Source organism: Oncorhynchus kisutch, linkage group LG6, assembly GCF_002021735.2.
Source record: "Oncorhynchus kisutch isolate 150728-3 linkage group LG6, Okis_V2, whole genome shotgun sequence".
In the NCBI taxonomy this organism is placed as follows: Eukaryota; Metazoa; Chordata; class Actinopteri; order Salmoniformes; family Salmonidae; genus Oncorhynchus; species Oncorhynchus kisutch.
In genome coordinates this window covers 77248517-77262117 of record NC_034179.2, presented here as the reverse complement: position 1 = coordinate 77262117, position 13601 = coordinate 77248517, and the positions used below count along the sequence as shown (strand labels likewise).

The window sequence follows — 13601 nt, the reverse complement described above, 5'->3', positions numbered from 1 at the left end:
TCATTCATTGTTCTCTCCCGCACTTTATTTGAAGATAAAACACAAAAACTCAGCCACAGATATTTAATTTAAATAGCAACAGCACAGGTAATATCAAACAAAGGGTCACATTTACAACATATATATATACAATAAGGATCTGGATAATGGCAATTCCCCTCACACACAGTCTACTCATGACATATATTTGACTTCATGTGTTCCTCCTCTTTAAACTCTGTAGTGCTTATTTCTGTTTTAACATTAGGCTATGTTCAGATTCATGCTCGTCCTATAGCCAGTAATCACACCATTCCATTCTATGAGCCCAGGTTATGACATTGTAGATACAGTGTAATGGATCAGATGCACTGAATAGTATTTCTTCCAACACTTTGAGGAGTTGCTGAGGCCATGTACCTGTAGACATTCATGTAGCCTCAGTCTTTCAGACCTTTACACATCTCATTGCTTCAAGCATGTGTACACCAAGTATACAAAACATTAAGGACACATTCCTAATATTGAGTTGCACCCCCCCTCCCTTCTGCCCTCAGAACAGCCTTAATTATTTGGGGCATGGACTGTACAAGGTATCGAAAGCGTTCCACAGGGATGCTGGCCCATGTGGACTTCAATGCTTCCCACAGTTGTGTCCTTTAGGTAGTGGACCATTCATGGTACACATGGGAAACTGCGGGGGGGGGGGGGGGGGGGGGGGGACTCAGCAGCGTTGTAATTCTTGACACAAACTGGTGTCCCTGGCACCTACTACCATTCCCCGTTCAAAGGAACTTAAATATTTAGTCTTGCCCATTCACTCTCTGAATTTCACACATACACAATCCATGTCTCAATTGTCTCAAGGCTTAAAAATCCTTCTTTAACCTGTCTCCTCCCCTTCATCTCCACTGATTGAAGTGGATTTAACAAGGGACATCAATAAGGGATCATAACTTTCACCTGGATTCACCTGGTTAGTCTATGTCATGGAAAGAGCAGGTGTTCTCAATATTTTGTATACTCAGTGTATATGTATCAAAAACTATTTAGGGTATTTCAATTACTTCCAAAGACATTTTGAAGTAAGTATCTGGATATTTTTCAGTACTTAATGAGTACTGAATGAATTTGGAAATGCTCAACTATTTTCAAATACAAATATTAAAATACTGCATGCATTTGAACCCAGGTCTGTTTGGTCCTAGGGTTTTTGAAATAATGTATTTGAAAATATTTTCTGCTATTTATAGGAAGTTATTTTTTAAATACTTCCAAGTAAAATTAGCTGATTGGCCACATTATTTGAAAATACAAAAATACACAGAAAATAAGTATTTAAATAACAAATACTTAAATACGCATGTATTTCAACCCAGGTCTGACACACTCCCATACACACACCAGGTGTTTCATCTTCTGTTCCACTTTACCCTCGGTCTCAGATTTACCAGAGGAAACACTGAAAATGAGATATTTAGAGTATTTATTACACATGATACGAGATATCACTATTGCAATCTGCAGGTGCTTGACTAATTCACAAAGGGCTCTAGTGCCACCATGATAAGTCTATAGAATACTAGTCTAAATTTGACAATCTCTTTACTTTGTGGTCCCCCAGCTGCTGTGTGTGTTGTTCCACTCTTATCACGTTCCATCTCACCTCTACACAGAGCTGTTGGAAGAGTCTAATAAGGCAGGGTTAGTATTCTCGATCAGGCCCCCTCTTCTGGTTGGTGGAGGAGCCCCTGCAACCAATCACATGTCAAGTGTTTCACTAACATTTATTCATGGTGAAAAAACCCAGCATTTCTCTCAAAAATAATAAGAAAGTTGTCATAGTATCTTCTCTTACACTACGTCAAATAAAATCAAATGTTATTTGTCACATGCTTCGAAAAAACAACAGGTGTAGACTAACAGTGAAATGCTTACTTACGGGCCCTTCCCAACAATGCAGAGAAAGAAAATTAGTCATGATAACTTGGCTTTATATAAGGGTAACCAGTACCAAGTGGATGTGCAGGGTTATGAGGTAATCAAGGTAGATATGTACATATAACTAGAAATAAAGTGACAGATAACAAACAGTAGCAGCAGGTATAGAATGTTTTCCGTTTATTTGTGAATATGGTGGTATAGCTCAGTATTTTGGCCTTTGGTCCAGGATAGACTTTAGGAACTGTCCCGTGTGGTTACCTGTGTGAGAGTAGATGCACCATAGCGCCCCCATCAGGCTGATGCCCAGAAGGAAAGCAACAAACACAATCCCCAACACTGAGCCTGTGTCTACCCCAGAGCCTGGGTGACAAAAACATGGGAGGGAAAAGAAGCAGATAAGCCAAATCCCAGTTACTATCACTGTTGTGATAATACACACATGTAGGAACATCCGGGAGTTGATATTAGGGTTGAACCGGGTGAGGACATGAAGCAATGGATAGGGTTGGGGCTAGGGTTAGGGTTTAACCAGGGTGTGGACCTGAAGGTAGGGTTAGGGTTGAGGCTAGGGTTAGGGTTTAACCAGGGTGTGGACCTGAAGGTAGGGTTAGGGTTGAGGCTAGGGTTAGGGTTTAACCGGGTGAGGACATGAGGGTAGGGTTAGGGTTGGAGCTAGGGTTAGGGTTTAACCAGGGTGTGGACCTGAAGGTAGGGTTAGGGTTGAGGCTAGGGTTAGGGTTTAACCAGGGTGTGGACCTGAAGGTAGGGTTAGGGTTGGGGCTAGGGTAAGGGTTTAACCAGGGTGTGGACCTGAAGGTAGGGTTAGGGTTGAGGCTAGGGTTAGGGTTTAACCAGGGTGTGGACCTGAAGGTAGGGTTAGGGTTGAGGCTAGGGTTGGGGTTGAATTGGGGTGTGGACATGAAGCAATGGATAGGATTGAGGCTAGGGTTAGGGTTTAACCAGGGTGTGGACCTGAAGGTAGGGTTAGGGTTGAGGCTAGGGTTAAAGTTACTCACTGCTGTGGGCTGGGATAGGCTTGGGTAGCTGAGACACACTGGGCATTTGACCTCTCTGACCTAGAGAGAGAAAGAGAGAGTTGGATAAGAAGAGAGAAACACCCTTTTACACAGAGTGAAAGTGAATTACTTCAGGCCCATGTAATGAGGAGGTGGACCACTCCACCAATGACCATCTACTACTCACCAGCAGGTAGCGCCAGCTGTCTGGCCACACCAACGGGCTGATAGACCAGCATGGGTCTGGAGAAGTTTCTGTACTCACACTGACAGAGAGAAGAGAGAGGAAGATAAGCAGTGGCAGAATGAGGTATAGGCGACATTGGCATCCGCCCAGGGTGGCATCCTGCAGTTAGCAAAAAAATAAAAAATAGGGAACGGTGACATTTGCACGATTGGTTTTCTATCGCTCATTTGCACGTCACGTCAATAATATCATGTCACCGTGTGGGACTGTGGGTCAATTAACCTTGTCAAAGTGGGCGCCCTGATTCTAGTTTGTGAGCTAGGGAAGGTCTCCCACTCAGAAGTACGAGATGTGGAGGGGGCGGGGGTAGGTTACCCTCAGGTCTTCCTATCAAATAGCACACCTCTAACTATGTACAGTACTAACGCAATTATTAAAAAATCAGTCACACTACGAAATGCTACTAAATAAATCACAATGAATTCATAATACTGTGAATATATAGTTTCACAGACATTTTTCCGGGTTGTGCAAAACCATTAAGAATAATATAAAAGCAGTCTGCACACCAACAAGGTGAATTGGTTTGGTCTTGACAGTGTTGGGGGATGGGTAATGTAGTGATGCTCGGGTGCCAAATCAACACAAATTAATTTCTATTTGTCTTTTTTACTTCTTTTTGATATTAGTCTTATGTTTGTATATATTTTTATATTTCTATAGTTTAAATGTTATGATTATTTATTTGTGATTTGTGTTATTCCAAATGTCTGAATAAAAATGACAGTTAGCGCAGAATCGTGCTTTTTTTGTTGCTGGGGTTGGGGGGGGGGGGGCGCTGAAGGGAGCCATACAAGCTAGAACTGCCACTGAGGGTAAGTCATTAATACTACTAGCCATTATGAATATAGAACATGTACTGTACCTGTTGACTGGGTAGTTCAGATACGAGGGCAGGGATACGGAGGCCCCAGGGATTTGGACAGCCACTCTGTATTATGGCCGTTGGAGGCCCCTGTGTCACTGACTCAGGGCCACACAGACAGATGCGACAGTGCAGGAACTGGACAGAGTTGTTGTAGATGGGCCGAAGGACAAAACTGAACCTCAGTCTGTGTATCTGGTCCTCCTCTCCTCCCATTCCTCCATCGCTCTCCTTCCTTTTGGCTCGTCCTCCTCGTCCCCTCTTCCCACCGTGTTCTCTTTTTCTCAATCCTGCTTTGTTCCTCCAAGCCCTTCCTGGATGCCTGAACGACAGGACACTAGGTACCTCCTCTTCCTCTTCATAATATTCCTCATCATCCTCATCTTCCTCTTGGCCATGTGCCATGTTGCTGAGTGTCAGTGAGGAGTCAGCGGAGCAGCCGTCTCTAATGACTGACCAGCCAGGGGACACACGGGGGTCTGATAGGGGAGACACCATGCAGGACCGCACCTCCACACCCCCACCGAGGGCCCCCTTGGCGGAAAGCTTGGCAAAAACAGTCAGAGACAATATGGGTAACACATTACTTTACCATGGTCTTATTACTGAGTTGATATTTTGTAAGTAGAGTGTAATAAGTATTGTAATTACACTAGTACTGTAATTTGTAGTACTCTGTTTCAACCTGCTGTGGTCTAGTGCTGTAATAGCAGGGCTACAGAGTTCTTATAGAAATTACTTATTGTGACATATCTAGATGTGATTATAATAGCCTTCTGGTAGAAGTCTTCTCTGAGCTTGAGGCAGCTGATACTGTAGAAGACAAGCAGAGGGAGAAACACAAGTAGCACTTGCAGCAGGAGCTACATCAGCAGATAGACAGGCAGACAGACACACAATTAAACACACACACATAGCTTGGCAAACTGACCTCCACATAGACACGGTTGTCAGCAGTGATGGTACAAGGACCGGTCTGCCTCTGCTCATAGCCCTCTGTAACAAACAGCTGCAGTGAGACTAGTGGGCCGGCCCTGGCCCTTGGGAGAGGCCCCGGCCCCTGCAGAGTGGGCTGCTCCACAGGAAGGCTTGGGACACTGGGGACTGCAGCAAAACAGCTGAACTAAGAGGACAATGGAAAACAGGGATATGTATGGAATGATAAGGACAAGCATAGATATACATGTCTCTGTCTCACACACACACACCAAACACACACTAATATTTGGTGAAAATGGACCACACACACACAAACACACACTAATATTTGGTGAAAATGGACCACACATACACAAACACACAACCTGTATCATCTCACATGTATGACAAGTGGAGTCCACTCTGTGGGCTCCTGGTCTGTCTCATTGCCCACGGCAACCAGAGGCTTGTTTCTCCATAGCAACACCTGAGAGGATGGATAGACACAAAACAGTGAGAGGTTAGTAGATATGCAGTATTAGTAGATCGTAGTTCATTCACATGCTACATGTCTGTCTCACTGCCTCCCTCCTCTCCTGCTCCCTTTCCTCCACCACTCCCACTACCCTCTCTCCCTCCCTCCAGCCCCCTGCTCTCACACTCCCGTCCCCAGGCCTAGCTACACTCAGGTTGATCAGCAGTGTTCCGGACACTCTAACCTAGGTCACCCATGTGGCGCCTGGGGGAGGTAAGACAGACTACTTACACAACCTCAGGAGCCCTTCAGATCACACTAACCAACAACACAATTACAGCCCTGCTCTTCTACTCTCTTCTCTCGTCCTCTGCCTTTCTACTGTGCATCTCTCTCAATCTCACACATAGATACACAGACAAACACACAGACACACAGTGAGGGGCTCCATAGTGACCTACATGTCCCTCTCCCCACCTAAGTGAAGCCCATCCCTGCTCTATCTCCCCATCAGATCTGCCTCTCAGATGAGGCTGCCAGACGTCCCTATTACACAGCTCTTTCTCTTTCTGCTGACTGTGTTTAGCACAGAATCACTTGTAAACGGCTGCATGCATGGTTCAATTACCATTTTGGTGAGACAAGAACATTGCAAAACATGGTGAGACACAAAAATGTCACAAAACATGTTAAAATGTTCTCTGCAGATATTTTACCCCTTAAAACCACCTCTGTCTTACCACATTTTTGTACTCTACCCCTCTGGGCTCTCCCTGCAGCACCCCTTCAGTCCCACAGGAAATGACCGGGAATGCCAACAAGAAATGGCTGCTGTTGGACTGGGCCAGGCACTGAGGATCCCGCAGTGTCACCTCCGACACCGGGAGAGACAGGGTCTGTGTGAAAGAGAGCATCACAAAAGCTACACTAAGTACCATCATAAGAACCTACAATACACTGTAGGTCTACATGCAGTATATTGGTATTTGTATGCCATAACCTCGCTAACACGCTAAACTACCAGTACAACCATAACCTCGCTAACACGCTAAACTACCAGTACAACCATAACCTCGCTAACACGCTAAACTACCAGTACAACCATAACTATCTTTCTATCTCTCTCTCTCTTGGAGTACCTGAGCCCTAGGAACATGCCTCAGGACTACCTGGCATGATGACTCCTTGCTGTCCCCAGTCCACCTGGCCGTGCTGCTGCTCCAGTTTCAACTGTTCTGCCTGCGGCTATGGAATCCTGACCTGTTCACCGGACGTGCTACCCGTCCCAGACCTATTATTTGACCATGCTGGTCATTTACGAACATTTGAACATCTTGGCCATGTTCTGTTATAATCTCCACCCGGCACAGCCAGAAGAGGACTGGCCACCCCTCATAGCCTGGTCCCTCTCTAGGTTTCTTCCTAGGTTTTGGACTTTCTAGGGAGTTTTTCCTAGCCAACGTGCTTCAACACCTGCATTGCTTGCTGTTTGGAGTTTTAGGCTGGGTTTCTGTACAGCACTTTGAGATATCAGCTAATGTACGAAGGGCTATATAAATAAATTTGATAACCTCGCTAACACGCTAAACTACCAGTACAACCATAACCCCACTAAACTACCAGTACAACTATAACCTCGCTAAACACGCTCAACTACCAGTATAACCATAACCCCGCTAAACACGCTAAACTACCAGTACAACCATAACCCCGCTAAACTACCAGTACAACTATAACCTCACTAAACACGCTCAACTACCAGTACAACCATAACCCCGCTAAACACGCTAAACTATCAGTACAACCACATAGTGAAAGTGACCTGCAGAATGTGTCTGTCCACTGCCACGTTGAGTCGTCCGTCCTGACACTGCACACTGACGGCCTCCCAGCCCCCACTGGTCCTTCCACCTCCCTCACTCAGCCACTGTCTCAGCCTGCGCTCCTGGACCCAAGGGAGCCTGCCATCCAGCATACGCACAGGGGGGCCACCTTCTGTGGGAAGGGAGAGAAAGAGAGAGAGGTGTGCTAACACACAGAACAGCACTTTTTAGGGATAACATGACCTTCAATATTGGGAGACAACATAATTAATCAGGAGAAACACCAACACAAACGCACTGTTAGGAAACACAAAATAAACCATCCAGTTCACTCACACAATGAGGGACACAAGAGACACACACAGGTCCTGACCTGTCCCTCCCCCAGCCAGTCTGATCACAAAGTGATTGGCCAGGTCAGCCTCTGTGTATGAGGCCACTTTGGGAAAGCCACTTTGATTGGCCCAGCTCAAAAGGTCATGGGTGGTAGAGAGGTCAGAGGTGAGCATGCTAGTCAGTGTCAGGTCAGGCTCCGGAGGGTAGAGTGGGGACACACTGTTGGAGGACTGAGAGGAAAGAACAAGGGAGAGAAAATGGTCAAAGAAATGCATAAATGTGAAGTTTGTGTTACAAGATAACCTGGCAAGCCCTGTCAAAGCCAAGTTGAATGTGTTTATTTATCAACAAGATAACCTGAGAGATATTTCCATTGATATTTTGAACTCACGTTGAGGTTTTGAAATCACGTTTAGTTTGGCCTTCACTCAATGACTGTATTGCTCCTTTAATTTATTTAGCTATTTTGTCCATTTCATCATTATGTTTTGACTTATAACCCTTTTATGACTTTTATACCAAACTCCAGAACAGGTGAAGGACCCATTCTAGCCCACATGATAGGAGAAATACCATAATGTGTCAAGTTTTACTGGATAGGATCCTCACATAGACAGAGATGTGTCCCCGGAGCCCTGGCACTGTGAGAGCCCAGTTGACTGGAACGGCACTACTGAGGATCAGCACCAATTTGTGCCACCCAGCATTGGCCACTGGGGGCACCAGAGAAATAGTCACCTCCACCTGCAGAGAGCTGGGATAGAGCGAGAGACTGGTCACTGAAAGGCATAGAGGGAGAAAATGCATATAATATGATTAAGGGATAACTCAATAGCTCAACATTGTATTACTTGAACAGCTTCAGAGATTGATATTCTCCACATGATTTTCTTCACATGCTGGAGACGTCCTAAACTTACCCACAAAGCCTTGACCCTGCTGAAAGGAGCTTGATGACATGCACTTCTGGGTCGCCTCCACCAACTGGAGAACAGCCCTGTACTTCCTGTGGCTGCAGGTCAGAGGTCAGGTAGTTGTGTGACAGGAACAGAGACTGCAGCTGGCACACACTTGGCATGGTGATATCTGGAGGTCAGAGGGGAGACTTGGTTGGAGAGGGAGAGAGGTCAGAAAGTCCAGTGTCGTGTATTAGTTGTATGTGTGTGGGGCGGGCTCACCCTCGCCCACGCGGACATAGACGCGGTTGGCACTGGCTGTGTGTGTGAGGGAGGACAAGGAGCCATGGCGATGCATTGCCCATCGCAGCAAAGCCCGCGGACGGAAAGGCAGAGAGGGCACAGGCTGCACCTGCACTGCCAGACTGGAGGGCTGCACTGTAGAGTTAGGAGAGACCTGGGGCAAAGGGGGGACACTGTGAGAGAGACATGATAACACATAGTAATAGAAACATTCATTTGTGGGGGCCTATGTTTCTAAAACAACACACTTGCACAGACATACACACAAACACACTGGAGAGGTCAGTACTTTTATCAGTTCCTCATGGGAGGAAGTAAATACTCCCATCAAAACTGTTATTTTTGGGGTGAATGATTAATGACTAAAAGAGGTACACACACACCACACGAGCACGCATGCACAGACTGACCTGCACCAGCACAGGCAGATCCGGGGGTAGTCTCTCAGCCTCCAGCCACCAGCGTACTGGTTGCTTGGAGCTCAGTACCAGAATGAGGGTTTGACGGGAGGGGTGAGACAGAGACAGGGGTCTCAGGAGCACAGTCACCTAGAAGGGAAGAGAGGGGGTCAGGGCAGGGAGGCACAACGGATTGGGAGTGATAGTGGATGTGTCCTACTGTGAGAAACAGAGAGGGAGCACCTGTTTGTCAGGGCTGCGTGTCCCTCTCCCCACAGCGATCACATGGGTCTCTTTCTCCCCGCTCTCTCTGGCTGCACAGCCCGGGCCGGCCTCAAAGCGCTCCAACAGCCCCTGCACAGGGTGAAGCGCCCCGGCTGGAGACAGTGAGCACTGCAGTTCCCCACAGTCAACTGCACAGTTGCAAAGACAACCAGAGGTCACTCAAATGGAGCTACGGCTGTATACTCTGTTTACGAGGAACATTGAGGACAAACTAATATAGATTGGGTCTCTTGTGGAAGAGATACAATGAAAAATAAAACACTTGATGTCCCTGAAAAAGACAACAGAGACCATGTGAACTTGGTGTGAGGTTTGGTAATAGGCAGGATGGACGGGGTCAGCAGCAGACTCTCTGCTCTCACTGACAAACAGGAGAAACAAGTCTCTGTCAATCCGCCACATAAACACACTAGTGCTCCACTCGACTGCTCTGGTCTCAGACAAGCCCTCTCACTCAGCCCCTCTGTCTACGTCTCAGTCTGTCTCTGGTTCTTGCTCTCTTCTTCCAGTCAGTGGCCGTTAGCCCACTATTACTAAAAGACAGCTTGTTGTTCTCAGACTGAACAGAGCTAACTGGGGAATGCCCCCTGACTGAACTTTCTATTTTTTTTCTTTACTTCTCTGAATATTCCACTTTCACTTTGCTAAACCCAAATCTGACCTTTGACACATAAGCTCTTTGAATGCAGAGTCACTCTGGGAGGTACTTTTGAGAGAAAGTATTAAAGTTGTACTATTCAGTATGGAAACATCCCGTATAATTAACAGTACCTCTATAACTGTCTCCTACCTCTTCAAAGAACATCTTAAAGAATCCCACAGCACCTCCCCCCATTTCTTAAAATAAAAAATACAAATGGCTTTTCATGAACTCGCACTTGAATGTGTCAGTGAACTAGCACTGACTTTGCTGACAGCTACTTTATTGAGGAAAATTTACTTATTATGACTGCGATATGTGGTTGTCCGACCTAGCTATCTTAAGACGAATGTACTAATTGGAAGTCAATCTGGATAAGAGCATCTTCTAAATGACTGAAATGTCCATGTAAATGTCTTGTTACCCTTACGTCTTGTTCTCTCCCCCAGTAGAAAGAGGCAGAAGAGAATCCACCCGGTCCCTGACACCATCATGACTATTCTCCAGGAGTGAATTCAATGGGAGAGTCCCTCTTGTGACATCCTGAGGGGGAAAAGAGAGTGATTAATACAGTGGTCTAGACGGAGTCTTTAACAAGAGACCAAGTTCTCCATGTGCATAATGTTATATTGGACAGGCTGAGAGAACAGATGGATAATATGTATGCAAATAGAGGAGGAACAAACACTAGAGCAAGGACAGAGTTTACCCAGGGAACAAACACTAGAGCAAGGACAGAGTTTACCCAGGGAGCAAACACTAGAGCAAGGACAGAGTTTACCCAGGGAGCAAACACTAGAGCAAGGACAGAGTTTACCCAGGGAGCAAACACTAGAGCAAGGACAGAGTTTACCCAGGGAGCAAACACTAGAGCAAGGACAGAGTTTACCCAGGGAGCAAACACTAGAGCAAGGACAGAGTTTACCCAGGGAGCAAACACTAGAGCAAGGACAGAGTTTACCCAGGGAGCAAACACTAGAGCAAGGACAGAGTTTACCCAGGGAGCAAACACTAGAGCAAGGACAGAGTTTACCCAGGGAGCAAACACTAGAGCAAGGACAGAGTTTACCCAGGGAACAAACACTAGAGCAAGGACAGAGTTTACCCAGGGAACAAACACTAGAGCAAGGACAGAGTTTACCCAGGGAACAAACACTAGAGCAAGGACAGAGTTTACCCAGGGAACAAACACTAGAGCAAGGACAGAGTTTACCCAGGGAACAAACACTAGAGCAAGGACAGAGTTTACCCAGGGAACAAACACTAGAGCAAGGACAGAGTTTACCCAGGGAACAAACACTAGAGCAAGGACAGAGTTTACCCAGGGAACAAACACTAGAGCAAGGACAGAGTTTACCCAGGGAACAAACACTAGAGCAAGGACAGAGTTTACCCAGGGAACAAACACTAGAGCAAGGACAGAGTTTACCCAGGGAACAAACACTAGAGCAAGGACAGAGTTTACCCAGGGAACAAACATAAAGTCATCTCTCCCACTGGGTTCTCATTATCAGAACTTCCTCATTCTTCTCCCATTCTGGACAGTATCACACTCTTGGTGGATTTTTTTTCTTCTCTGTGTTCTGCCAATTGCAACTCTAAAAACATTTGTCAATAACATGCTTTGAAGGCAAAATCTGTGATTTCAAAACGTACCCTGCAACTCAAAGCACGCATCATCAGAGACCACGGAAATTCAAGAATAAGAAAATTGACAATATTCACACTGATAAGATGAGTTACAGGGGTGCCGGAAAGTAAGTACTCATTGACATGATAGTATTAAACATATTTTGACTCCATTGTTTGTTTATATAGAATACAAATAGGTCTGTACATCTTTCCTTAGCCTTGTTGAGTATATAAATGCAATATGATCAAAGGTCATATACCCACTTATCTCATAATTGTCATGTGCCTATCTTTATTCTGTGTCTGATAGTGACACACATCATATAATGCTGTGAGACAGAATTGGGGGTCGTTGTTCGGGACCGGTTGACCAGTTTATTGTCCTTGAGTGGGCTCCCGAGTGGCGCAGCGGTCTAAGGCACTGCATCTCATTGCTAGAGGCGTCACTACTGACCCTGGTTCAATTGCAGGCTGTATCACAACTGGCTCTGACTGGGAGTCCCATATGGTGGTGCACAATTGGCCCAGCCTCCTCTGGGTTAGGGTTTGGCCAGGGTAGGCCGTCATTGTAAATAATAATTTGTTCTTAACTGACTTGCCTAGTTAAATAAATACAAAAAATAAGGATCAGAGGACGTCTAGACAACACACACCGACCCATTGAGATAATGACATGTCATTAACTGGCGCGCAAAACGCTAATCTCTTCCACTCAAACTTGCCCAGAAAGAACTCACCACGAACTGCAAAATAACGGCTAATGGGGCCAGAAACAAAAATTGAACAATTGATTGGTCTTGATGGGTACTATGAGAATGCAGAGGAATAAACGATATATACTTTCTCTAACAGTGTCATTCAAAACAGTTATATTATTTGTACCATGTTGCTGAATCCCTTGTCTAATTCATGACAAATATTTAGAACTTCACTCGAAGAAAAAAATGCATTAGCCCAGTCAGAATTCACTAGAAATAAAAAAGTCAATAAACCTAAAATGATTCATTTTTAAACGGACCACAAATCACAGAACTTCGAATATCTCTCCTGACTTGTGAATACAGGCTATAATAAAAGTCGTAACTCACCTGTGACAGATTCCCGTGGAGCTGGACGTTGAAAACAGACTGTCGATCAACTATTGATTCTCAGGTTAAGACCATTCAATCATTGGTTAAGACCAGTGACCACAGGACTGTATTGGCGTATATCACAGCGGGCTACACACCCTCTGTACCCCCTTTCAATACTAGAGAAAATAACAGAAAATTGCCTTTACCAAATCTATGTGCTGCTGCTTCAGGCGTCCAGAGACGCACTGGGTGGCATGTCAGATGGGGTATTGCATTGACATCATAATTTTCGATAAGCCAAAGAAATCAAAAGTAAGACAGCGTAATATTTTTAGAGGTGAGATACGGAATTTAAAGAGATTCCCTCGAAATAGTATAAAAGCCAGGGGAGGGGCAAGGAATGGGGCGATAGACGGGAGAGAGAAAAGAGAATAGGGTCTAAAAACGCACAGAAACGTAGAAGGCAACAGGAAGAAGAGAATGAGAGAGGACGAAGCGTAAAGGGGAAGAGGAGGGATGGTGGGAGGGTAAATAAATAGGAGCAGAAGGCTGGACTTGAGAAGTTGGAGAGGCAGGGGTAAAGTGAGAGGAATGCAGAGGAGGGAAAGGAAAGAGAGATAAATGAGAGATGGAGAAAAATAATTAGACCATGAAGTAGACTGTAATTATGTTTATTCAGCTGCAACAGGATGGCGAGTTTGCTCAACAAAATTGCATTCCAGTTGATTCAACATACAATTGTTTGCATATTTCCCAGTGTAAAATGAAACG

At 45.3% G+C, this 13601-nt stretch overlaps 1 protein-coding gene across 12 annotated transcripts; it reads right to left on the bottom strand.

Moving 5' to 3' along the window:
- Positions 1 to 49: 49 nt before the first annotated feature.
- LOC109893432 (transforming growth factor beta receptor type 3) lies at positions 50 to 13349 on the bottom strand. Of its 12 annotated transcripts, none has more exons than XR_004210422.1 (18): positions 12846 to 13348; positions 10550 to 10668; positions 9444 to 9613; positions 9213 to 9350; positions 8782 to 8956; positions 8524 to 8689; positions 8213 to 8357; positions 7641 to 7833; positions 7267 to 7472; positions 6185 to 6340; positions 5370 to 5456; positions 4983 to 5174; positions 4052 to 4597; positions 3127 to 3205; positions 2940 to 2999; positions 2182 to 2283; positions 1589 to 1730; positions 50 to 1441 (listed from the first exon to the last, which is right to left on the bottom strand). XR_004210422.1 is itself a non-coding variant. In XM_031827680.1 (18 exons), exons 2-17 carry the CDS (start codon positions 10617 to 10619, stop codon positions 1648 to 1650), a joined length of 2568 nt encoding a protein of 855 aa, XP_031683540.1. In that variant the 5' UTR covers positions 10620 to 10668; positions 12846 to 13348; the 3' UTR covers positions 50 to 1441; positions 1646 to 1647. The 12 variants fall into 12 exon arrangements, 10 of the variants coding, with proteins under 10 accessions (XP_031683540.1, XP_031683542.1, XP_031683544.1 ...); XM_031827680.1 differs by having other exon boundaries at positions 1646 to 1730; XM_031827682.1 differs by having other exon boundaries at positions 1646 to 1730; positions 13037 to 13348.
- Between the last annotated feature and the right edge of the window lie 252 nt (positions 13350 to 13601).